We start from the raw sequence: 24,236 nt of genomic DNA on the forward strand, positions 1-24,236 counted from the left end.
GTCATAAAATTTGTTGCTGATATTTGTGTAAGATCTGGGGTAGAAGTCCAGGGATGGGGAGACGTGTGAAATAGGGGTGTCCCAGTCCTACAGGAGCAAGGAGATGAGCACCCCCAATACCACCTATGTTACAGTCTCTATTGCACACAAAGCCCTGAGGGACACGACCTCTTCCCCTACACAGTTTAGAAAGGGCCAGAAAACCCCACAATCCTCTCTTCCCTCCAACCTTGTGCCCAGAAACTGTATAGTACATTGGGAGCTGGTGGTGGTGTGATAATGCTACTGATTATCATTAACAACCAGGCTCTCCTACAAAATGACCAGGTCAGCCCGGCCAGAAAGCCAACACTTACCATTTTTTTTCACATTCCTCAATCTCTCAGCTCAATAATATTGCTCTTTTCTCTATTCTGCTGCATGAAAATCCCTCTGCCTGCTTCCTCCTCTGCCAAAGCTCAGCCAACAGATAAAAGTCCCTCTCCAGTGAATACACTTAGCCTGCTTCCCACATCTTTTGCTCCTGCTTCTGTGGCTGGCTTTCACGCTCACACCTGAGCCCCGGGGCTGGCAGCACCCTGCCCCACACCATGTGTGGACACACACTCCTACAAAGCTCTCAATGAGCAAAGCCAGGCATGACAGCACTGCGTGCTGTTGGGGCGAAGGCTTGGGCACAGCAGTGGCTGCCGTGTCCTGCCACAATTCACCACCATCCATAGGTGAGGACCAGTGAGCTTTTAATGCTCTTCATTCGCTGGAGGAGGCAAACTGTGCTGATTTACTCTAATTTTAGTCCCTGAGATGCCTTACACAAACACACCCCTACAGGCTCAGGAGCTCCTCTCGGGTGGCTGCAGCCAGGCATCGCCCGGCTTTCTGCAGCCAACTGAGGAAACCTCTGCTATTGCAGCAGGGACACCGAATTGCCAGCATCAGCCTAGGAATGACCAGAAAAGCACTCCGAAAGCAGCATGGACTGATTTGAAAAATTATTTGTACTAGTAGTGATTCTTTGATTTCGATTAATCATTTTTTAACTGGAAAACAATTCTGTCTCAGGGATAATTACAACACTGGAAACACTGATTTGTAATCAAACATAGTTATAAAGATACATTTGAAGCTGTTCAGTAAAATAAGCACCAGATTATGTCTATGCAGATCTAAGACAAAATGTATATATGAACATGCATTGAAATAAATATAAAATTCGTAAGCTATACTTGTATATCTTTTTCTATTAGAACATTTTTCAAGTAGCTGATTTCTTCTTTGAAGTTGCATCAAGCTGTACTTGAATAGAAAAAGAAATAAAAGTGTAAATAACAAGCACTTTAAAATTGCCTCTTTGTAAAATAGAACTCTTAACATGTTCTAGGCAATTGCAGGGGCTATGTTTTCAGTGATAATTCCCTGCAACATCTTCAGACAAGAAGGAAAGACAACAAAAATATTTTCACAAGCATTTTTTGCAAAAATACTGAAACACTTTTCAATTCTGGCATGCTTTTCATATTTTTCTACATTTCAACTCCAATAAATCACCAACCAAACATATTGCATTAAATATTTCTTTGCTAGCCAGACTGAAGAGAAAATGTACAAGAAAAACACAAAAGAGGAATGCAAGGATGTCTGAATCAAAATATACTTTGCCATTTTTAAAAACACTTGACAAAATGCACACAAAATAAATCACCATCTCACATATTTACAAACAGAAGTAAACCTCCTAAAGAAATACACTTGAAACCTACTGAAATCTTAGAGATGTCTGCATTGCTCACTAAGCAACTTAAGTATGTTTTCATATGAAATGTAGAAATAGGAGATTTCTCCAGCTCTTGTGGCAGTAACAAAATGCATCTTGCTGAGGCTCTACATAACGATTCTTTAACATGACTGCTAACTTTTTAAGAGCGGATTATGTGTCTGGCACAAAAGACACAACACACAAAATGCACAAAACCTGTGCAAACTCATTCGTTCAGAGGGATGGGAGTTTGTTCCTGTTCCAGCTTGGGGCAAATTGCAAATTCCTCGCTTGTGGAGGCACCGAGCTGCCTCCCCATGCCTGCATCAGAAAATTAGTGCCAGCATAGTGTCCTAATAAACACGGATAAATGACCAAAGGTTGCCCCTCCTTTCACTGTAACTATTATGCCAGATAAACGGATGAGACATTCCTAGAAGTTAAACTGCGGCAATATTTTCACCTAGGCAAATGGAGTAATCAGCAGAGACCTATGGAGCCAACCTACGCACAGATTTATGCCTTTTTCAAATTAAAATTACTTGATTACAACACTTTCTCAGACTTGCAGCTCTCTGCAGGTGATCAGCAAATTGCTCTTTGTTCAAATTCAGCAGCTATCTCCTTTGGCTTGATCCTCAGCTTGCTCTTCCAAGGACAGCACGGTTGCAGCTCCTCATGCAGTTCTCTGGCCAAGTTTTGGAAAACTACAATTACAAGCAACTACAGAAGGGTTTATTATGAGGATAAAACCTGGAAAGGTTGTGTGATGGGACACAGAAATGCATCCTGAACACGAGCTGGTAGCAATATCTGGAAGTTAACATTTTCTGATGTCTCTGTTAGAAAGCCAATGTACGGCATGAGATGCTTCTCTGGGTGGGTGTTTTGTTTGAGGAAAGAGGGGTATGTGAAATGATTTTAACAAAGATAGTTTTATCATTTTGGAGAGGGAAGTCAAGAAAAAAGAAGTTTGGCTTATCTAAAGTAAAGGAATGAACTGGAAGTATGCTTCTAGTAAGCTTTAGATGCTTCTAGTCTCTTCACAGTCTTGAACACGGACATGATGCTTGGTAGTAAGGGGAAGAGCTTCATCTGCTACATGCCTTTTGATGTTTATATGGAAACCTGCTTAGAATTGGTTGCATGTTAAGTAAGCCTTTCACATGATTCAGTTTTTGTGCTCTGTTGTTAACAAGAAGCATCTACCTGCACTGAACACAGTCCATCCCCTTCCCCTCTTCCATGACAGCTGGCGTATGCACCTCTTGCAGCACCTGAACCTATTTTTTATGGGTTTGAGACAGACTTCAGACCTGCCCTGCAAGCACATACCTAAGCCACCGAGCCAGCAGAAGATGCTGCCTGGGCTCTCATTGTCCCTCTTCTGGCACACAGGTTGCAGGGGACAGAGAATCTCATCAAGGGACCAAAAGGGAACTGGGAATGGAAGACAGGGAGGAAAGAGACGCATTTGTGGCAGCAGACTGGAGAAAGAGCAGCAAACAGCCATCAGATAAAACAGCCCTTTCAAACAGGAACCCAACCTGAAGTCTCTCTGTCCTCTGCTGTCAACAAAAAGCTCTGAAAGCCACCAAATTATATTTTACTCCTCCTGCCTCATCTGTTCCTTGAGCACTCTCCTGCTAGCACTGTTCCAGCAGCTCCAGCAGCAGAGACAACAACAGGGTTTCTCGCTCCCAACCCTGTTAACAGCCCAGAAGGGAGGAACGGGGATCAGAGGTGCCATGCTGTGCCACTTCTGTTCCTTTTGTTATTAACCCTGGTGACCCTGGAATTCACCCTCCTCCTTGAAAAATACCCAACAGCCAAGCAAAAACTAGAAACAAAATATTTCTCTTAAAACAGCCATCAGAGAAGAGCACATGAACATCACCTTGTGTTTAGTAGGAGCTTTTCTTTAAAAAGCAGCCTACTAAATTTCCTTACACACTCAATGCGCAGTGAGGTTGCAGGAACATCTCCCAGTCTGACCAGTTTGTCTGGGAACCTTTCCCACACAGCTTCCCCCTACCCTCAGGTCCTTGCCCCCACTTCACTTCAGCCTTCCAATTCAAGCTCCCCTTAGCAATGAGGAGATTTTATTAAAGGACACTGGTGATGGATGATTGTGCCAAAGGGCACAACTCAAGCCAACTATTTGTCAGTCTTCAGAGGGCAAGGCATTTCCTTGCTGGTGGGAGCGTAATGCCAGTAATCGGCCTTCCCCGTGCCAAAATTTGGGGTGAATGACAGTGGTCAACAAAAGGTCAAATGAAATGATTCTTACAGCTATAAAATATCATGAGATAAATGAGTGGTTTAGAAGGACTATTAAATGAAGCTGACTGGAAGGGACTGACCACACAATCTGCAGTTTGGGCTTCAGCAGCTATTATCAGCACAGAGTCCCGGTCCCTTCATCTGGAAGGCTATTGCTGTGTGGAAAAACCCATTTCGCAAGTAATTAAAATGTTGTAATGGCTTCAGAGCTCTTGATATATTTTCCACTTCATCGCTGACTTCAGAGTTACCATCTGATTTGGGTTTTGTCCAGCAGCAACCAGGGTATGACCTCAAAAAAGACCAAAAAATGACTTAGTTCTGGGAAGGCAGGACAAGAAAAGAGGAGTTAACATTCATTTTACAAGGTTTCTCAAAAATTATTTTTATTTAATTTAGGTCGAAAAGTACCACAAATTGTGTTATAGGGTAGAGGTGAATACTTTCCTAAGCTCCTATTTCAGCTCCTATTTCCATCAAGGACTGGCTCAAGACTTGATAGCTGTACAAGGCAAGCTGGGTTCTGTGCCTGTTGCCCTATATGGCTCCTGGCTGCTGGAGAGGGAAGATGAAAAGGAGCTCCGGCAGCTTCCAGATCCTGCCATCCTCCCCTCTGCACAGAGGCCAGCCTGCTGCCTGCCTGCCATTGATGTCTGTGCCAGGTCCATCCCCCTGCCTCTTCTACCACTGTGGAGCATTTAAAACCAGCTCCTGTAACTCAGGTAATCCTTGCTGTGACTGCACTGCTAACAGACCCTGAGGCAGAAGCACTGCAGCATCTTACGGATGGCAAAGGAGAAGGTTCTTAGCAAGAGCACGGCAAGGAGACAGATCTTGCCAGAAAGCAAAGAACCTAAGGAGTAGGAAGAGCTAAGCAAAAAGTGGGAAGCAGGAAACCCACGTGAAATTTTTGAAAATCACAAACACCTACAGAGAGTGATTCTGAAGTGCAGCCTTAGATATCTGAAGCTAGTAGAGTTATCAGAGGAGGGACACAACGCAGCCAGGTTTCCCTGCAAAGGCAGGATTGTTCAAAATGCTAAATTAAATCATCAGTGCTTTTAATGCAAAAACACAAAAACCAGTCGTGTTCTATTTCAAGACATGTGCGTGCCATGCACGCCAGCCACAACATAAATCAAGCAAGGCAAGAAACACAAACCCTATCACCATCACAACGGTAATGCCAGTCATGAATATAAACACCATGTGTTACTGGAAACTGAACACCACAGGCACTGCATGGGAAACAACAAAACCCCAGACTCGGTGAGCTTTAATGACACAAAAACAGCAAAGTGCATCCAACTGCATGTGAATCGAAGCCATGGTATTTTACTGCAATGAATGGTACCTAAAAAGAAAAGGAGAAGTTAATGTACCATAACAAAATAATCATCACTCACTAAGTAGAAGCTTGCTAATTTGCATTCATGAGCAAAGTTGTAACAAGAGAAAGTCATTTGCTGTACACCCAGCATGTCCACGTCCGTGAATTCACCAGGCTAACTGGTGAGGATGCTGTCTCAAAAATGCTGCTGTTATTCTACACCACCACCCACTGCTATTGGTGTTGCATGTTATTAAGTGATACTACAAACAAGGAAGGAAAAAGAGGGATGTATTGAGGTAGAGATGACAAAACTCTCAGCAGAAGGCCTCTAACACAAAAGTTTGCATAGATTCACAGAATGGCCAAGGTGGGAAGGGACCTCTGAGGATCATTTGGTCCCATCCTCTGCTCAAGCAAGGCCATCTACAGCCAGTTGCCCAGGACCACATGCAGACAGCTTTTGAGTATCTCTTGAACAGTTTGCTAAATAAGTTTTTTTGTACTTGGACATTTATTTAAACCAGCTCTTGGCCATCAGTGAAAGCCCAAAAGCTGTTCTGCATAGTAATAAATTCTTCTAGAAGTTCTCAGAGTAGACCTGGCAACATGATTCACCCAGTCTTCTCTTTCCTTGCTATAGCCCCACGGGGATGGGATGACATGGAGGTGCTCTGTGTGCTCTTTTCAATGCACACATCCTATGCACACAAAGGATTTCACCTTCTGGAAAGTAAGAAAATCTCATTACACTCTTTTCCTCAAGGATATAACAGCAGCAACAACAAAAGGACAAACCAAACCAAACCGAACCGAGGATGAGCCTGCAGCATCAGATGCAGGACACAGTACAGAATGACCCCAGTCAGGCAGCATGTCTAGGTACAGCAACACAAGCCTCATCGAGGGCAGCACAGCCCACGTAAGGAGGGTGAAGTGGCCCACACAGATCGCTGCGATGACGAACAGCCCAGTGACTGGTCCAGCAAAGGCTGCTTGCTACCTCCAGATTTACTCATGTCTCAACAGCACGTCAGCCTTGCTCTCTGGGGATGTCTACGCGACAGGGTAAGGTCTTAGCCTCAGCAATACCAAAAACATTCTCCAGAACAGCAGGACATCAGACAGAACAGAAGTTAAAATATTCCCCTTTCTTACAGTCATGGAAAAAACAACAACAAAGAACCAACACAACAACAGTAAAAGGATAAACTCTCTTTCCTAAACTTCTATGGTCATTTTGCAGAAGATCCATTTACTGTTGGGAATCACCTCTGGTAGCTGAGCTGTAGCACTTCTGTGACACATCGGCTGGCACGGCTCCCCCATGGGAAGCAGGACTCAGTCACGCACCAAGATCGTGCTGTTTTGGGACCAGCCGTGCTGGCTCCCACTTGCTCAAGAGGGTGAGAAGGCACGTACATACACAAACGCTGTGATAAGCAAAGCAATGCTTGAGAGAAAGAGAGAATAAAGTAACCAGGAAGAAATGTACACAAAAACCCTACAAAAACAAGAGCCCAGAAAACTGTGGGCCTTTTTACCATTTTCTTAAGAGTCAAAGGCAGAAAGCCCCTGTCGCTCTTCCAAAGCAGCCACAAATGTAAACCAAAACCACATTTCATACTCAAGAAGTTCACTCTGCAAGGCCATACCGACTGAAGCTGGTGACACAAAGAACCAGCATTAAAAGCAGGAGACCAGATGGCTCTGGAGACATCAGTGGTAATGTGCGGGCTGCCATCCGCAGAGCCACTGTGGATGATCAAGGCTCATTTGCAAAGATACCAACTGCAGAACCCTCCATTTACTTGATTTTCCAATGTTTGCTCTCAGATGAGTGTTACTGAGTGGAGGTTAGAGCTGCCTGGGGGACACAGATGGGAGATGGATACAACCAGCACAAACTCTCAGCATTTGTGGTTTTTGTGCTGTCTGTTTTAGCAGTGTGCTCCTGGGAACACCAGGCTGAGAGCGTCCAGCCCTCCTCGTGCTCCCAAGAGCCGCTGAGAAAAACAGCACGGCATTTTGCACCATGGTCAGTGCTCCTCAGCTCGACACCTGTGGTCTGCCCTTCGCTGCCAGTGCAGGAAATAAGATTCTGAGATCACCAAGCAGAAGGGGAAGACTGCACCAGTCACACAGGGAAAAGTTTTTCCATGACCTTCATAGGTTTGCAGTTTACAAGCATGAGCAGCAACCCCAATTATCAGAAATTACTTACAGCTAAGTAGCTTCAGTACTCATTTTTAATTTTAAACATGAAAAACTTGCCATCCTCTCCCTCTAAACATCTTGAGTTAAAAGATTTTCCTATTTCAGCAGGCTATATTTAACCAGATTGATTCTTCACTGGGAACAGGAGCAATAAATAGCCTTTTGGGAAGAAAAACTATTTGGGAAAGGCAAAACAAATAAAGATATGCAGTGGCTACCTGCCAAACTATAGGTGGAGCACATTATAGATATCTTTGAGATGAGTGGAAGTAATCTTAATACTCCACCATCACACGCCAAATTACATGCTGCTGTCTGCTGAACAGAGAAAAGAAAATCCAAGCAGCCTAAATAAGATTTGGGGTTGTTAAAGAGGGACTTCGGCCCTTTTTCAAGTGTCTGAGAAGGGACAGATGGAAATGAGAAATGTATGTCCAATCACTGAGGTCAGGGAAAAAAACACGAAAGTAAGAAGGACGCCAAATCCATTCCATCTCTGAGGAAGCTTAGGAAGGGAAAGTCTAAGGACACACTTGGTGCAAAGGAGTCTTATCTACTGTAGAGCTGAATAAATAACCATGATGATAGCAGGGTATGCTAGAGCCAATTCAGACCTGGCTGACTCTGACCACACCTCTTTGGCTCAGAGTAAGCCCAGACTCACCCAGGCCTTCCTGACTAGTGTAAACCAGCCGGCAGGTCTGCCTAAACTGGAGCTGGATCCAACCCACACCAAAATAAATCTCAGATTCATTTGTCTCACAAGTCAGCCTGAAGTTCAGAACTGCATATAAAGCAAAAAGGAGAAGTCATGCTATTTTCTGTTTTTCAAACTCGAGGCATGCTTTGTGCTGTGAGCATTTGCAGAATCTCTTTTCTGGCCTTAGAGCAATTCTTGATGTCAAAATCCTACCAAAAACCAACAAGAGGGAAGTCAGAACTAAGAGAGTACTGCAAGAAGGGACTATCCATTACCACCACAGCTGCAGGAATCTGACGCTGTTCTTGCCTGCCCTCCTTTGAGAGGACTGCTTGCAAGAGTGACCAATGCTGTAGAAGCAGTGCAACAGGAAAAAGAAAAAACTCAGAACTCAAATATTAAATAAAGCACACTCTGTTGCATAAAGGCTGTGTGCCAGCAATCAGTGAGTCAGTTGTCAGAGAAGGCAACAGAATATTAAGTTCTGGCATGGACAGTTAACAGTTTCACATGTGTATCATGAAATACTGGGTCAGGCATAAGGGACAGAGATGGAGTAAGTTGTACTTCATCAAGTTTGGGGTGCTTTCTGTTATATATTACTTGATTCTTTGTCTTTGCTTTTGAAAGAATGAGCTCTTCATACCTGGTCAGATCGCATTCTGTTTTTTCCTGTAATCATGGATACTGAAATAACGATACTTCTGCACGCCCTACCCAAAAAGCTGCAGGAATTCTGCACGCAGTGGTCATTTGAACATAACCTCACTTCTTCACTGCCTCCACTAACTTCCCCAGTGTCCTGTCCCTTGGTGATTTATTTATTCTGCCAGGTCTGTAAGTTGGGGTCTCTTCCACTTTTTCCTCTGAAAAGTGATGACATAATGAAAACACTGCACTAAAATACAAATGCCATAACTTACATCAACTCTGCCTTTCCTACACCAATCTGTTTTTTTTTTTTTTTTTTTCCAAGGACACAGGCTAGGTACAAAAATACTCAGACTGTTTCACAGATAAGCTGAAAACAGACAAGCGATGCAATTTTCTGTACAGGCAATTACCATTCGTGTTTGGGAGCTTACCAGGCTGATAACACTGAAGTAGCCATTTGTTGGGAGAACTGATTGCTGGAGACAAGGCACATGAATCTTACCACTTTTTTCCGGAACAGCCAACACGAGCTGACTTGCTGCCTCCTTATTTTATATTTTTAAATGTAATCGAGTGTTTGTGTTTTATAAATGACATCAGTAAGGCTGTAAACAGAAACCCAAGTTATACAGAGAAACTTGACCACAAATGCTCCCTAATGGCCACTTTTCTAAGAAACAGCAATGCGACATCAAAGGAGAAGAACTTTTAAATTAAGACTTACTTCTTTGTTAGGGGTTCTGAAAGGTAAAATGGCTGACCAAAGAAAATGGTTCAGCTCATTAATTGAGAGATCATCTTGTTCTTAATTAATAAACAAAACTGATAATAAATCTAATAATATAACGCATGGTATGTTCAGTGAGAAGGGGGATTGGCTGTAATTTCAGAATTAAATGAAAAGGAAAAATCCCTGCAGGAAATTGAACCTGTTATCTGGTTATTGTGCACTATATTAATATTTCTTATCTGATAAGAACCAGTAATGAATAGATATGCTCAAGTCATGAGTAAATTTCTCCCAACTTTATGGGGGCTACAATCAAGGTGTTTTTTTCTTTTCTTTTCCTTTCCCTCTTCTTTTTAATAGTGTGATATTAGTCTACTATCACATCGCAACGGATCAATGACACTTGAGCAGACATATACCTGCATTTCCTTCTGGTGACACAGAAGACTCCAGCTGCCATGGATAAGCAATGTAAATATAATGAAATTCTGTATAATCAATATTAGCAGTAAAAAAACTTCCCCTTCCGAGTCAGCATAGGTGAGCTCACTAAGTTGCATATTTCTATGCAAAGATCATCCTTGAACATGGAATATTAAACTTCATGCACCTCTTCATTCCCTAATCGACCTTGTATTCCAAATACTTTGCATATAGATGTTATTTTTTTTACCTATTAATTAGTCTTAAATCTACATTATGGCCTTTAGATTACATATGCAAAAAAAAACAAAACAAAACAAAACACCATTTATAGCAGCTTTGTTTCTTTACGCAGGTCAAGATACAAGCTATCAAGACACCTTGAGTCTCATCTTTGCCTGTCATTTGACTTTGTGGCCACGTATCTGCCAATTTCTTTCTCTATAGAATAAAATGGACCACTGTATCCTGGGCTTCATAAGTGTATGAAGTCTTCAAACAAACAAGTATTAGGTAATGGCAAAAATAAGGAAATAATGAAAAAAAAAATGCTTTTTACAAATATAAATGAGAAAACAGACAAAAGAGATTGACTCCCACTCCAGTTGGTGTAAAACCCAAACAAACAGGCCATGGCTCACAAAATGTGACATATTACAGCCTGCAGCAATGTTGGAACTAAATGTGCATGCGTGTATCAAGCCTCAAAGGCACTTAGGAGGAAGAGTGTGCAGACAGAGAAAACAAATGTGGGTCCATGAGCACAGTGTGCAAGCTCCCCACAAATCTTTCCACTCTCTCACCAGCACTACAAAAGCAACGCCACGCAATTTCACCCAGACAGCAGCAGGGTATATAAAGAAGATGGATAAAGGGGGTCAGTCACATAGGAACTCTGTGGCAAAGCAGGAATGTGAATCCTGACCTCATGAATCCCAAGAACTTCTGCACAAAGCCTTCCCCCTGAGATGCTGCAGCAGGCAGCACGGTGAGGCCGGGCTGCCCACTGCTTGTGGATGTTTTTTTAACTTTCAGCCAAATCTCCCTTGATTTTTGCAATCAGTGGTTTCTTCTCATAATGAAGCAGGCATGTAATTTTAACTTGATTTCAGAGAATTACTGTAATTGCCATCACTGGAATAATAGATCTGCATATAAAGAAATGGCTTTTCTCTTGCATTTTCCATTGGAAAATTTCATTTCTGTGTTAATGCATTAAGATATTTCACTAAGCCATTTGCTTCCTACTCTTAGTATTCACAAAATATCATCTTCAAATGAAGTTCCTGTAAACAGTTATTAGTTTACCACTGAACTAATACCAATAAAATCAATAGAGTCTGACCAGATCTTTTCCATAGCATAGGAAGTCACCCTGGGGACCACTTAAAAATATTCATGGCAATGTATGTCAGCCTGTAAAAATAAGAGCAAAGTCACTGGTCTGGTTCTTTCTACATCTGTTAAACCAGTTTAGCTCATTTCTGCTTACTCTCCAAGCCTTTAGAGTAGGAACAATTTTGGCTGGAAGATTAAAGAACAAAAAATGAAATAAAGTGCCAGCTGTTTGAAAGGATCCGTCCAGTTCACAACAGCAGTTCTCACAACCTCAAACTGCTTCTATATGTTCATCTGTTATATATACCATAAAACTAAACACCACTGCATGTTAGGAGTGAAACAGGAGACACAGCTTGCTGGTGGCTGATGCTAGGATGGCCGTTCTCAGTGCTGCACCGAACGGCATTTGGAGGACACATACTTGTCTGCAAGCCAGCACAGCTGGCACCAAAATTGTGGCTAATGAGGTGCAGGACAAGCAGGTTGGGACTTCCTCTGCAGGGAATTTGGGGAAGCCAGAGCTAAATAGATGTGCAGAGCAGGAAGAAGTTTGAACAAGCTGATTTATGCGGTGCGCTGAATGGTGTGTGAAGGTCTTCAGCCAGCATGCCTTACCCACGCTTACGATGTGCTGTGCAGTGTATCTGCTAGTCAGCAGGGCAACACTGCCGCTGTCCCCAGCACAGATGCATTCAGGTTCCCAAACAGATGCCTCAGATTAGCATAATTTGCCCTTCCAGTTAGGAGTAGCCATGACAGTAGGGAAGTGTTTCTAAAACAACGCGACTGTGCCCTCCCACGGGGTCTGCACCAGGGAGGGGGGCACACGTCTCCAGCCTGAGCCGGAGCCACGGGAGGGGAGCAGAAGGAAACACAAACTGAAGATGTCTGATCACACTGGAATTTGCAAGATGCACACTAAGGCAAATAGCAGCTGTGGTATTTGATGTTTGTGTAGCTGTTTTTAATGCTCCTATAGTTCAGATATCAAGAGATGATTCTCTATTCTTAAGTACCAAGCCACTCTCCGGAAGCCTGAAAATGCTTAGCACAGCTCCTCTATTTCTTATATACCACAATAAACAAACTTGCAAAGGAGCTGGATTCTAAAAGCCAGTGCAAAGAAAGAAAGAAAGGCGAAGGAAAAAAAAAAAAAAGCAACAGCCCACACAGCATCAAATGCTGGTAGGCTCAGTGCTAAACAGCAGATGATTCTTACTGAATAACTGCCCTAGATTTTGCAAACAATACAGGGGACAAAAATAGAAACCCATTTACATATTGCTGTTAATAACTTTATTTATAGTGTCACGGCTAGAGCACAATAACTGCAGCCACGGCTTAACTTGAAAGCCATTCACTGTGGCAGTCAGACAGAGACTGTTTTCCCAGTCCTTATGCAACTGAAAAAAAATCCTGCTGACAACAGCCGGTCAGCAGAGTCCTCACAAACAGAATGGACAAAAGTTAACAGTGGTCAAACGCAACAGCAAATCATCCCCAGGATCACACTGGCCTCTGCCCCTCCTGCTTGCTTCGCACACTCTGTGGTTAATCAAGGACCAGGGAGGCTGCAAAACCCAGCGGATAAATTTTCACTTCAGTCTGAGCCTCATGCTAGCATTTTACAGGCATAGTTGACTGCTTTCTTTTTTTCCTTTTTTTTTTTTTTTTTTTTTTTTTGACTGAGAAATACAGACAGGCTCAGGCTAACTCAGCAGCTACAGCAGAAAAGGATGTGTCCCGCATTTAGGAACATCCCTACCACATCCGCGCTGCCTGCTAGATGACTCTTGCCAAATCTTTGCTGGGAACCCATCTTGCAGCCAGCTACAACTCCCCAGCACACCAGCACATCTTTAAGGAACAGGAGCACACACAGTGACTTGCAGCCTGTGCTCTTTATTCTGCAAAAGCCTGCTATACATAAATAAATGGAGAGAGAAGGCAAGCGAGGAACCTGTCTGTTAAGACCCCCCTGCATGACAGAAGTGAGCAAATACTGATCTGATTTTCTCTCTGCCTGAATCTAGCCTGAACTGGACAACGGGCTATATTGGATAAGAAACAAGGTTGCCCTCAGGACCTTGTGTTGCAGCTGCTCATTATGTATAAAATACTTGGAATAATTAGAGGCAGAGGCAGGCAGCACCACGCTCTGCCCTGCTGATTACCGTGCTCCTTGTGACATGGGACAGTGGGATTCAGGACGCTGCTGCAGGGTTTCATTCTTTTGTATTAAAAAAGGAGAATTCACAAAAGAAAATGAGGACTCCCCATTTGGTTAGCACTTCTAGAAGATGTGGCCTCGGATGCCCTCTTGCACATGGGGACGTGGAGCCTAGATACCAAGCACAGGCGTGAGGGTTGAGCCTCAGTGCTCCCAGATGAGGAAGGGATGCCTCATCCCTTGTGTCTCTTCAGGCCCTCACTACTTCAGTGTTTTACTTTCTGTCACCCCGAATATCAACTGAATTCGTTAATTTCTCTGGGTTTCCACCTCGTGATTTAGCGCTGAGTCCCTCTGCAGCCACAGCATCGCGAGCGGCTCCCAGCACAGAGCACGAGTGTTTGCACGAGCTCCCCGCTTGCAGCCTCTGCGCTGCCCCTCTGCAGCCTGGCCAGAGCAGAGCCCTCCTGGGCTGCTCATTAGGATGCTTCTGTAACAGGAGCCAGGAACGGCTGAGCTCTCATCAGCCTCTCCACCAAGTCAAATTAGACGAAGCAGCCGCCCGCAGCCTGCCCCATGGGGCTGAGCGGTAGCAGTGGACACTCACACAGGAGTTTGTGAGTGGAAGGCCCTACAAAATGCAAGGAGGTGCTTCCCAGCAGCACACGTTATCCAGTGAGATGGCTTACAATTTGTCCAGTTATTAGTAGTACAAGACATTCTGGGTCTCATATTTAAAATAGAAAACTAAAAAGCTGCGGGACATGACAGACTGATGGAATACAGCTTTTATGATCTTCCACTAGAAATGATCCTTAAATCTGCACAGAAAATAACCTAAAAAGACATGAAAGAACGCATAAAAAATCATTTAAATAAACCAGGGAATGGATAGGTGTAAGTGAAGAACAGTGATCTAATAAATGCTAATGAAGTTGGTGTTATCTGGTGTTACTCTGTATTACAGAAGCGCAGCCCTGCATGATTCTCAGCAGAGATGACATTTCACAATGTGTGAGCAAACGCTGTCACCCTCCTGTGCTGTTCTCAGAATCCCAGGTCCCCCCAGAATCTCTCATTTCATCCTTAAACCCAACTTTGGTTTTGTACAATTTGCCAACACTATTTTTCCTTTTAATTTATTTTTTTTTTTCAGTTGCTTTTAAGCTTTGGGAGCATACACCATTTTCAGTTTATTCCTTCCATCATTACGCACTTCCAAGGAAAAGGAGCTCAGCAGGAAAGTCACAGCTGCAATTTCAGGCTTTGTGGGCTTTGCAAGAGATTTGTAATCGCTTCTGATTTCCGTAACAAAATTTTATTCAGTTTGCAGCTGTAAATGAGAAAGAGCACTGGATCTTCAAAACAGATTTTCACTTACCATTTATGTTTTATGATATAGCTTTGTCCTATATCAGACCTGTCATCCTAAACTGCGACCTGCAGGTTGCTGCTCTGAAAAAGGCAAGACTCTAAAGAAAGGCACAGAAAATGTAGTTCCTTTCTCCTTTTTAATTAAAACAAAGTAGAACTATTAACTCCAAAGGCCTCTTTTTCTCTTTCCTGGAAAGAAAACAAATCTTACAAAGGAGCTTACAGTAGTTTTGAATATAATCCAGAACAAAAGGCTCCAAATGAAACAGAATAATTATACTTTTATGGATCACCATTTGGCTCCTGTTGTGGCCTGATCTGTAACTTGAATTGCTCCAGTTCCCCTGAGCAGAAGCCAACATTTTGTTTGCTTTGTTCTACAAGTTGATTCTTATTAGCTCATTCTTTGCAAACAACCCCTGCAGAAAGCAGCAGCACATGGGTGTGCATGTTTGCAGGGCCGGAGGCTCTCCACCAGAACCACTATGGCACATAACCGTCCACTATCTAAAACAGTATGTGGCTTTTTTCCATTTTTTCTCATCACCTTTTCTCCAGCCATTGCTAACAATTGCTAAATTTGCTCCTTGCTTTGCAAGTTTTTTTGGTCTTTCCTGTCATTTTTGCCTACTACACAAATATCCCACAAGCTCCGTGACATGTCTCTCATCTCCTTCACATCCCAGGATGTCACAGTGCCTCTCTCCAGCCTGCTACTGCATTCAGCACAGATGTATGGGGCTGCCAGGCCTCGGAGATAACTGAAATTAAGTGCTTGTCAGAAGAACGAGGGTTGTCCTAGTAACGTCCTATTAGCAACACATTCCCCACAATGAGCGTGAAATAGTGCCGATGTGTTTATCAGACTCTGCAAAGATTCTTGTTAAAGCTAAAAAAAAGCACCCAAAACAACAACAAAAAAAGAAAAAAAAAAAACACAACAACAAATAAACAAGTGAACTGTCTTCATTGGTGGATCAACAAACTCTATCTCATTTCTAACAAAAAATCCCAGCTGCCTCACACATTCAGCCTTCCTCTTCATTTGGGAGGGCAAGCTGTGCTTTCAGCAGCTGAAGGGGACAAACAGGGATTTATGGATGAACTTACAGTCCAACAAAGCTGTGGTCATTCAGCCTTCTGCATCACCAGTCATTTACTGGGGTGGTTTCTGCCAGAGGAGGCTGGGAGAGAATATTTTGCTGATAGTCACACAGACTGAAGCTGAACGGGATGGAGCACCCAACACAAGGAGTCGTTGCACCTTGTCTTGGGGGCCAGCTCTGTAGACCTGGAGTTGAGAGAGCTAATTTCAAACCCTGAGTATCCTCATATATATTTAAGGGATTCATTTAGGACTAGCAACATCCTTAGATTTTTTCAGTGCCTTTGAGAGCCTCAGGCACATGCCAAATGTACAGCAACAGCAGACAAAGATTCCTGCTGGCTAAGTATTGGGGAAGAAAACACATGTTCCTGTATTTTGCTAACTTTTAAAAACAGATCATCGATCAAGCAGAGGTAATACAGGCATTTCTTTGTGGTTTATGAAAATTATTTGCAAACTTTCAATTCCTCACAACATACTTGCTCTTGCAAATCCTTCATTATTGTACCATTTACAACTTTGTGCAGCTTTCAGTGTCTTTGTAACAGAAACACAAGTGAACACAGAAAAATCTCCAATTTCTAAAAAAACCGCCTCTATCATCATTCCACAAAGCCAATGCCCTGCCAGCAGTGTCCATGGTGTGAAATTCAAAAAAGACTCTGGTCTTTTTTCTCCTTTGCTGTTCTGTGCAGTCCTCGGGCTGCTTCTTTCTTCTGTTTAGCTATCTATGTGAAGTGACCTTCTCTTAGCCTGGTCTCTTATAGAAACACCATTTAAGGAACCATGAGGTCTACACGGGCCGTACCAGCCTGTTCCTAACTTTTTAACCCCTAAGTTTCAAGCAATAATAATAAAAAATAGAAAGTTTAAAAGATACACTCTGATTTTTAGTGAGTGGAGGACAGATTCAAGTTAGCAATGCGCTAACTTGAATCACAGGATACCAGACCTCTCAAGAGCTCTTCACCACTAATTGGTTTCAGCTTTTGGCTCTTCATTATTTATCCAGTGTAAAAATGATATATACACCAGTAAAAACAGATGCATGCATTAGCAACAATTGTTGAGGGGTATAAATATAGTAGCAGACAAGAGAAGTTAACCCATCCCCATCGAACACTGTGCTTCTCTTTTTTCAGTTTCTGTAAAAGGAGTGCTTCAAATAGTTTTGCAAAGTTCAGTGCATTACAGAATAAAGAAGTTTAACTGATTTTTGCTTTTCAATCATTATAGTTTAAGGAGGAAGCAAAAAGGTAGGATGATTTTTACAAGAACCTCTTCAAATGTTATATAAACTCAATGTTCTTAAAACCACTTTGCATGTTAACTACATGACAGAGTAGGTGATTAAGTAAAAGTTAACAAAGTCTTTATAACCAAGCCTCTATAAAAGCAAAGTTTTGGTCAGAGATGACTCTTATGTTTTTGTTGTGTTTTTTTTTTTTCCCCCTCAAGGTTACTTCAGAACAGAGAAGAGTGGAGGTGGATTAGCTTAATAAACATATATATATGTTTACTATACATTCAATGCTTTTGTTTTTACTATCAGGGCAATCAGCAGTGAAACTTACATTTAAAAAAAAAAAAGAAATTTGTTTCTAGTACTACTGAAGAAAAAAGAGAATTCAAATAATCTTGATGAGCTAAAATATTACTCTGTAAACTTCTGCAGGCACATTCATTATTCTCTCCAAATTACTATTCACAGTATTTCATCATTAAAACATCTAACACTCTTCAATCCATCACCCTGTGAACTTCACAGACCCTTGTGTACACTCAGAATAGCAGGGTGTGAATTATACATCACAGGCTCTTCCTAATTGCTGCTGGCTTGCTGGTGGCTGCAGATCTGCAGTCACCTGGCACGCTGCACTTTTGGGATGTTGTCTTTATTACAACACATGTGTTTAAGTAATGCATCCAGCGGGGTGCCCTGCAACCAGTTATTTATCTGTTTTGTTCTTTGGAGGGTACAAGACTCTCATGCCCCTATAGGCACCAGGGGTTCCCAGCAGGGACCAAGATCACAGTGTATTCCCAGTTCAGAAAGACAGATCTGCAGACAGCCAGATGAATGCTTAAGCAAGTTGGCACGTATTTGTTCTTCGTAACGGCTGCTGTGCACATACACAAAGAGGCAGATTCAATAAAATATATAAACCTGCGCTATTCTAGAGCTTAGAAGTTTTCCTGAGTAAAACATCAACACACATATTGAAAAGAGGGAGTGATATTTGGATGAAATGCCTCCCTGAATATTAATGTCTAATATTAACATCTAGTGGTAAGTGCAAAGCAATTCACCACCACCCATGGGTGAAAGGGACTTTGACATTTCCTAAAAACTAGTGCTATCTTATAAAAAAAAAAAATCATTAAACTTTCTGGAAAATTATAAAGCTAAGATTCACACCAGGCAGACACAGGTGAAGTACCCAAGAGCTGGCTCTTGACAGAGAAACAGAAGAGTTCCTGAAAAAGTAAAACTCACTGCTGTCACTTGGGAAAAGGCGTGGGAAGGCTGATCACTTCCCTCCTACTCACTTTTCTCAGCCTACAGCCTGAACCAGAACTAATGGCAATTAAATGAGGAGGACACCTGAACCCACACGAAACCCACACAGTTTCCCCCCACCTACCTCCAAAAATAACTTGCTGCTACATGTGGGCATAGGCCTCAAATGAAGAAAAACAGCAAAAGTTCTTGCTAGGACTTGATGCTGGGAACCAACCAAGCAAGTAACCCGCGAAAGCATTTCATAACGAAATGGAAGCTCAGTGACTGGCAGGGAGCGCATGGATGAAATCTGATTTTAGGCTTCTTCCCATTTAATGCTGATCTCCTCATCTCCAGACATAAACCATATATTTCATTCTCCCAAATGGGAGGAGAAGATGAGGAAGGAAATTAATTATATAGCAAATATATAAGAATTATTGGTGCTGTCCTTCCCTGGCAACAAGGCTTTGCATAGAAATCAAAGCTTTGGCTGAAACAAGGCTATTTGGGGAATTTTTGAAAATATCCAGAGAAGAACTGTAACAAATTTATACACTCCATAATGTAGTTGTATTTTTTAAAGATGGTAAAATGAAACTGCTTTTTTGCTTAGCTTCAATAACATCTTATGAAAAAAAAAAAGTATGAAAACAGAATCCAGATGAGCTCCTGACCAAAACCAATTGGCATAACTGCCCCCAAAGACAATCTACTGTCTGACCTGGATTTGAGAGAATATGCCTCATTGTAAACCCATTTAGCATTTCAAAAGGCATGTTTCTTTTAGCAAGTTGGAAAAAAAAGTATCCTCATGCCTGTACTCACCAACCAGAACACACCATTAAGCAGCGCACTGCTTTGGCACTGGTATGTCCCGTTACAGCTCTATTCTGGGAGCCCTCCTACTAGCTGCAGTCAGAGCCCAGCCTTATGTATATGTATATGTATACTGAAAACTCCTTTAACCCCAAGAAACTTTCATACAGGATGTCCTGCGTGCAAGGACAGTGGCAGGAAGGAGAAGGTTGGTTTTTTAGTTGAAATTATTGCATACCATAACATACATAGCATCTTGCAATCTAAGAATTTAATGCCCTTTATAACCAACTAATTAAGTGTCAAAACACCTGTAAGATGAAGAGGTTCAGCTGACATGGTCGACTGAATATCCTGACACTCTGCCAAGATGCAACTGTTTGGTTATTTCTAAGGGGAGAATTTTTGGTGTTAGAATGTAATTTGATCAGAAGACTAATTAAAAATGAGTTTCATTTACAAAGCTGAAAGCAAACGGACTGTTGTACTTCTGCAAAGAGTTTGGTTTGTGTTGTCAAGATGTTTAGAAACCTGTGAGATCAGGTTAATGTTGTTGAGTACATGATTCATAAGAATTATGTGAAGGGTAGAAAAGAGGAAACTGTCACTTTCACCATGCTTGGATGCCAGCCCTAAAATAAGCTTCTTGAAACAGTTCATCAAAGGAATTTCAATGACAAAGCCAAGCTTGATCCCTTCACAGAGGACTTCAAACCTTCTTTTATAGAACAGAGATTACTATATTTGGCCAAACCTAGATAACATTAAAGCCACTATCACTGCAGCAAGACGCTATAAATAGCTATAGTAATGTAAAACATCTAAAATTCCGCTTAGGAAGCATTTCAGATAAACAGTATTATCTATGCGTATTTTAGGGTTTGTCTATCAGACATAATCTCATTCATGATAAAGTGAACTGCTTTACTTATATAACTCACCTTGTTGTTTACCCAAAATTACTCATATGGTCTTGGGAACTCCTTTCCTGATTGCATTTGACAATAGACTTTATATTTAACACACATACGTGGGAAAGGTCATGTCACGCTCTACGGTTCTCCATTTGTCAAAGTTAATTCTCATTCAATAAATCAGGATGGAAAATGGTTTCATTCCCCGTTCAAAGGTTCTGTTCATTTGCATCTCAAAAGAGAATATTAACCCCAAACCTCTTCAACTTCATTTCTTCATCACCCTAAATTCTTCAGAATGTAGTCTCGAAGCAAATTTTGTTGCCAAAAATGACAGGAAATTATATTTTCATTGTGGATAAATTAGTCTCTGAACTTTACTTTCCATAACAATAAGCAGGAGATTATGAACTCATTCACAGGAAGCCCTGATAAGGTTCTAAAAAGATTTGCTTGCATCCATTCAGGTCAGACAAGCCACTTTACTTCTGCATAAAAACATCACCTTTCCCCTGTAGAGATAACCTAACCCCTAAGATAAATGTAACATAGTAAGCAGTATCATGGCAGAACTGCCCTTATGAAAGGATCACAGCTGTATTTTACAGGCCTGCTCTTGGCAGCTGGGAAAGATCTTTCTACATAGTTTGTACGTTAGTTAGTTTTGTTTTGTTTTAAGGAAAAAAAGTGTGTAATATAATGTCCAAAACCAAGCATATCACAGAAAAATTGGTCATTTCAAAACAGAAGGAAAAAAACACACAGCAACTTGACATAATTTTAGCGTAACATTTTCTGCTGGTAGAGTGGTTTGAGTTTGTGTTTTAATTTCAATTAGAGGTGGTCCCAAAAGCCCGGGCCCAATCATCCCTGAAAATTAAAATATTTAATCTCGTCTGGCACAAGATTTTGCAAACTTCTTCTCCCACACAGCATGCCAAGGCAGGCTAACAGAGCATGGCTGTGCCCCTGAGCCTCCTGAGCTCACAAGGCCAGAACAAAATTTGGCTGGATGGAAACCACCAGTGCCAGGCAGGCTCAGGGGCTCCACACAGACTGGGGAATCAGTGAGCACCCTGAACATCCAGAAAAATGGGAGCTCTTGAATTCGAGGCGCTATGAAAGAAAACTTAAAGGTTTAAATCAGCAGCGAACAAAATTTCCCATCCGTCATACTTTCATTTACGATCTGCCTTTTTAACTAACCTGGGAGAGTGGGAAAAGAGAACCACTGCATACGGCTGCTGGTGGAGGGAGACACGCACCTCTGCACACACACATGGACCTTTCCCACCTCTGAGAACTGAAAGGAAATGCTTCTGCTCATAAATCATTAGCAGGAAACCAGATTCAATGGCTGGGCACAGCACCCTTGCGTCGACTTCACATGCTTCTCAATTGCCTTGACACAATAACCTTTAGCTCATAAAAACTCAGATCTTATGACATTTTTGAATACTGACAAAAACAAAACAAAATTGCTTGGAGTGTTCTAATCTCAAAAACCTCCTCTTGAGCATTTCCCCCTGAAAAGTAATGTGTGCACTTGCTTTTCTTCAGCCAATTCATTAATCCCCATCATGGAGGCACTACCCCCTGCCACCAGCGTGTTTCTGGGTGCATGTAAATGCTTCAAAACCATCCACGGTAAAATTCCCACCAGAGGTGGTTTCAGAGCACCCAGGCAAGAGCAAAGGCTCCATGCTGAACTCCTAGTGTGAAATGAGTCATTTGTTCCAAATCATGTTTCCTTTTTCAATATTCATACTTAGTTATTCATCTCCCTAAAGTATATGAAGATGAGATGTTCCTACGTTACCTTCTCTTTGCTTTCAGTACATACGGGTAAAGGCTACAAGAAGCCATTGTCTGGTAGGGTGAAGGAACAAAAGAAGAAAAAAATATGCATATATTGAATACCATACTTGTGCATTTGCTAATTTAGCGTATTACTTTTAATTAGTTTTTATTTATTTAGTGATATAGTTAAAAAAAATTTCAAAGAATCATCATCCTAAAGAGATAATCACTTTTACTAAGATTTGACTGTACCAAGTGACTTTTAGACTTGCAAATAATGATATATGGAAACTAATGTGGAAGAATATAATACCATACTGATTAATCTCATGTCATATCCAACAACTTGCATTCAATTTGAATGTCAAGCTGACCTTTGAGTACTGGAAAAAAGTAATTCCTCTATTAGGAAAACACACAAATGCCATCTATCATGAGAAATTTACAAACCTTCTTGAACAAGCTAAGTGCTATTAAGGAAAAATTGAATGCAAAGACAAAAGCCATCATCTACTGTAACACTTATGCTGTGGGCACTCTGGGAGGCCTCTTCCCCTCACCTTCATCACCATATGTATATTCTTTATTTTTCATTACAGAACCATTTAAGCATTTTACAGCTGATAACATTTTTTCTTCAGTATTGCTAGGGGATCTTTACAACTTTGCCCAGTCACAATTAAAACCTAACCTAAAGGTCCCTCTTCCCAGTTTTCTGCTTGAACATTACCTCTCTACTCCACTGCTAATACTAAGGAAACATCAATTTGCTGCAGTCTTCAAATGCCTCAGAATTTTAAGTGAATTTTACCACATCATCTACTGGAGATTACGCAGGTACAGTATATTGGAGATGCAATAAATCAACTTTTATTTGTTGAGCACTAAGTATCAGAATATATAATTCACCAACGTACTTAAACGTAAGAGAGAAGGCTACACAAACAGTTTACAAGAAAACCTCTTATTTGAAGGGAAGAGAGAGGGAGGAATGAATGAGACTGTCCCCAGCCCTGTGTCTCAGTAGAAGTATTTACAGACTTACAGAGCTGTTACACAGCATCAGGCTTGGCAGAGACAGAAGTCATTCCCAAAGAGGCCAGGTACAACAGCAGAATTAAAATGTGTCAAGATTAAGTTAAACTACTTTTCATTGCAGCCCATGAAGACATCAAGCAACATAAACAGCAATATCAAGTCTGAGTTCATTCCCTCTTCCCTGGGAAGTAGACACGGGGAAGCTGGTGATGTGCCGAAGCTCATGGGGACAGACTGCCCCAGCAACACGGACTGGCTGTGATTCTGCACCACCTCCCAGACACCAGACATCCATTTCATCTGCTCATCCAGGCAGACCAAGGAGCGACACGGCCTTGGGTGACTGAGCAGGTGCCAGGGGCTGCTACTAATGGACCCCCTGCTTGTAATTACGGACTGGCAGGGACTACTCCAAGTGATTTTAACCTCAGCTGGTCTCTGTAACTCACCCCCTGGAAAGTGCTGTCAATCTTTGACTTGCATCCCTTCAACGCTTATCAGAAGGGTGCTTGTTACTGTCAAAAAAATATCCAAACTCAAACATTCCACCTTTTCAAAGCCACCGAGATGCAATCCAGGAAAAAGAGAAAAAATAAAGAAGCTAAGGAAAGAGATCAGTTAAAGCTGCTCATCAGACGAAGATGTTGCAGACATGTGGCAATCCTCCTCACGTCCTATAAACAAGCTTACAAAAGTCAACTGGTGGCACTTTAGAGCTTTTACACTTATTTTGAATTTAGTGCTGCTGTCATCTTCGTTCCCAGGCCTTAAGTGCTAAGTACTGGGATGGTCCCTCCTCCCCTGGCAGCTGGGAGATAGGCTGCTCTTCTTACCTGACATTGTCATGCTTCTGGATGTAGATTTTATGAAACATCATATCTTCCTGTTTGGCATTAATGTCAGCTTTCATCTCCATGGCAACATGTCGAGGAAGTACAGAGAGCAGGAGCCGCTCCTGTGGAGTCAGACAGATGAAGCAATTAAAACACCTGCTGCCCAGTTAACAAACACACTTTGCTCCGCGCTGGGGAGAAATGAAGTCATCAGTTTGGGGAGCGAAGAGTATGACCAAGTGA

The 24,236-nt window shown here is 41.9% G+C and overlaps 1 protein-coding gene across 4 annotated transcripts in view; it reads right to left on the reverse strand.

Annotated features, from left to right (window-relative positions):
- The window catches only part of ADCY5 (adenylate cyclase 5), a 214,705-nt gene that overhangs the window by 61,285 nt on the left and 129,184 nt on the right, over positions 1-24,236 (reverse strand). For all 4 annotated transcript variants that reach the window (XM_068687512.1, XM_068687513.1, XM_068687515.1 and 1 more), the window contains exon 3: positions 23,994-24,115. In XM_068687512.1, the coding sequence (XP_068543613.1) occupies positions 23,994-24,115 (122 nt within the window). The remainder of the gene's footprint in view (positions 1-23,993; positions 24,116-24,236) is intronic.

This window comes from Anas acuta, chromosome 6, assembly GCF_963932015.1.
Source record: "Anas acuta chromosome 6, bAnaAcu1.1, whole genome shotgun sequence".
NCBI lineage: Eukaryota > Metazoa > Chordata > Aves > Anseriformes > Anatidae > Anas > Anas acuta.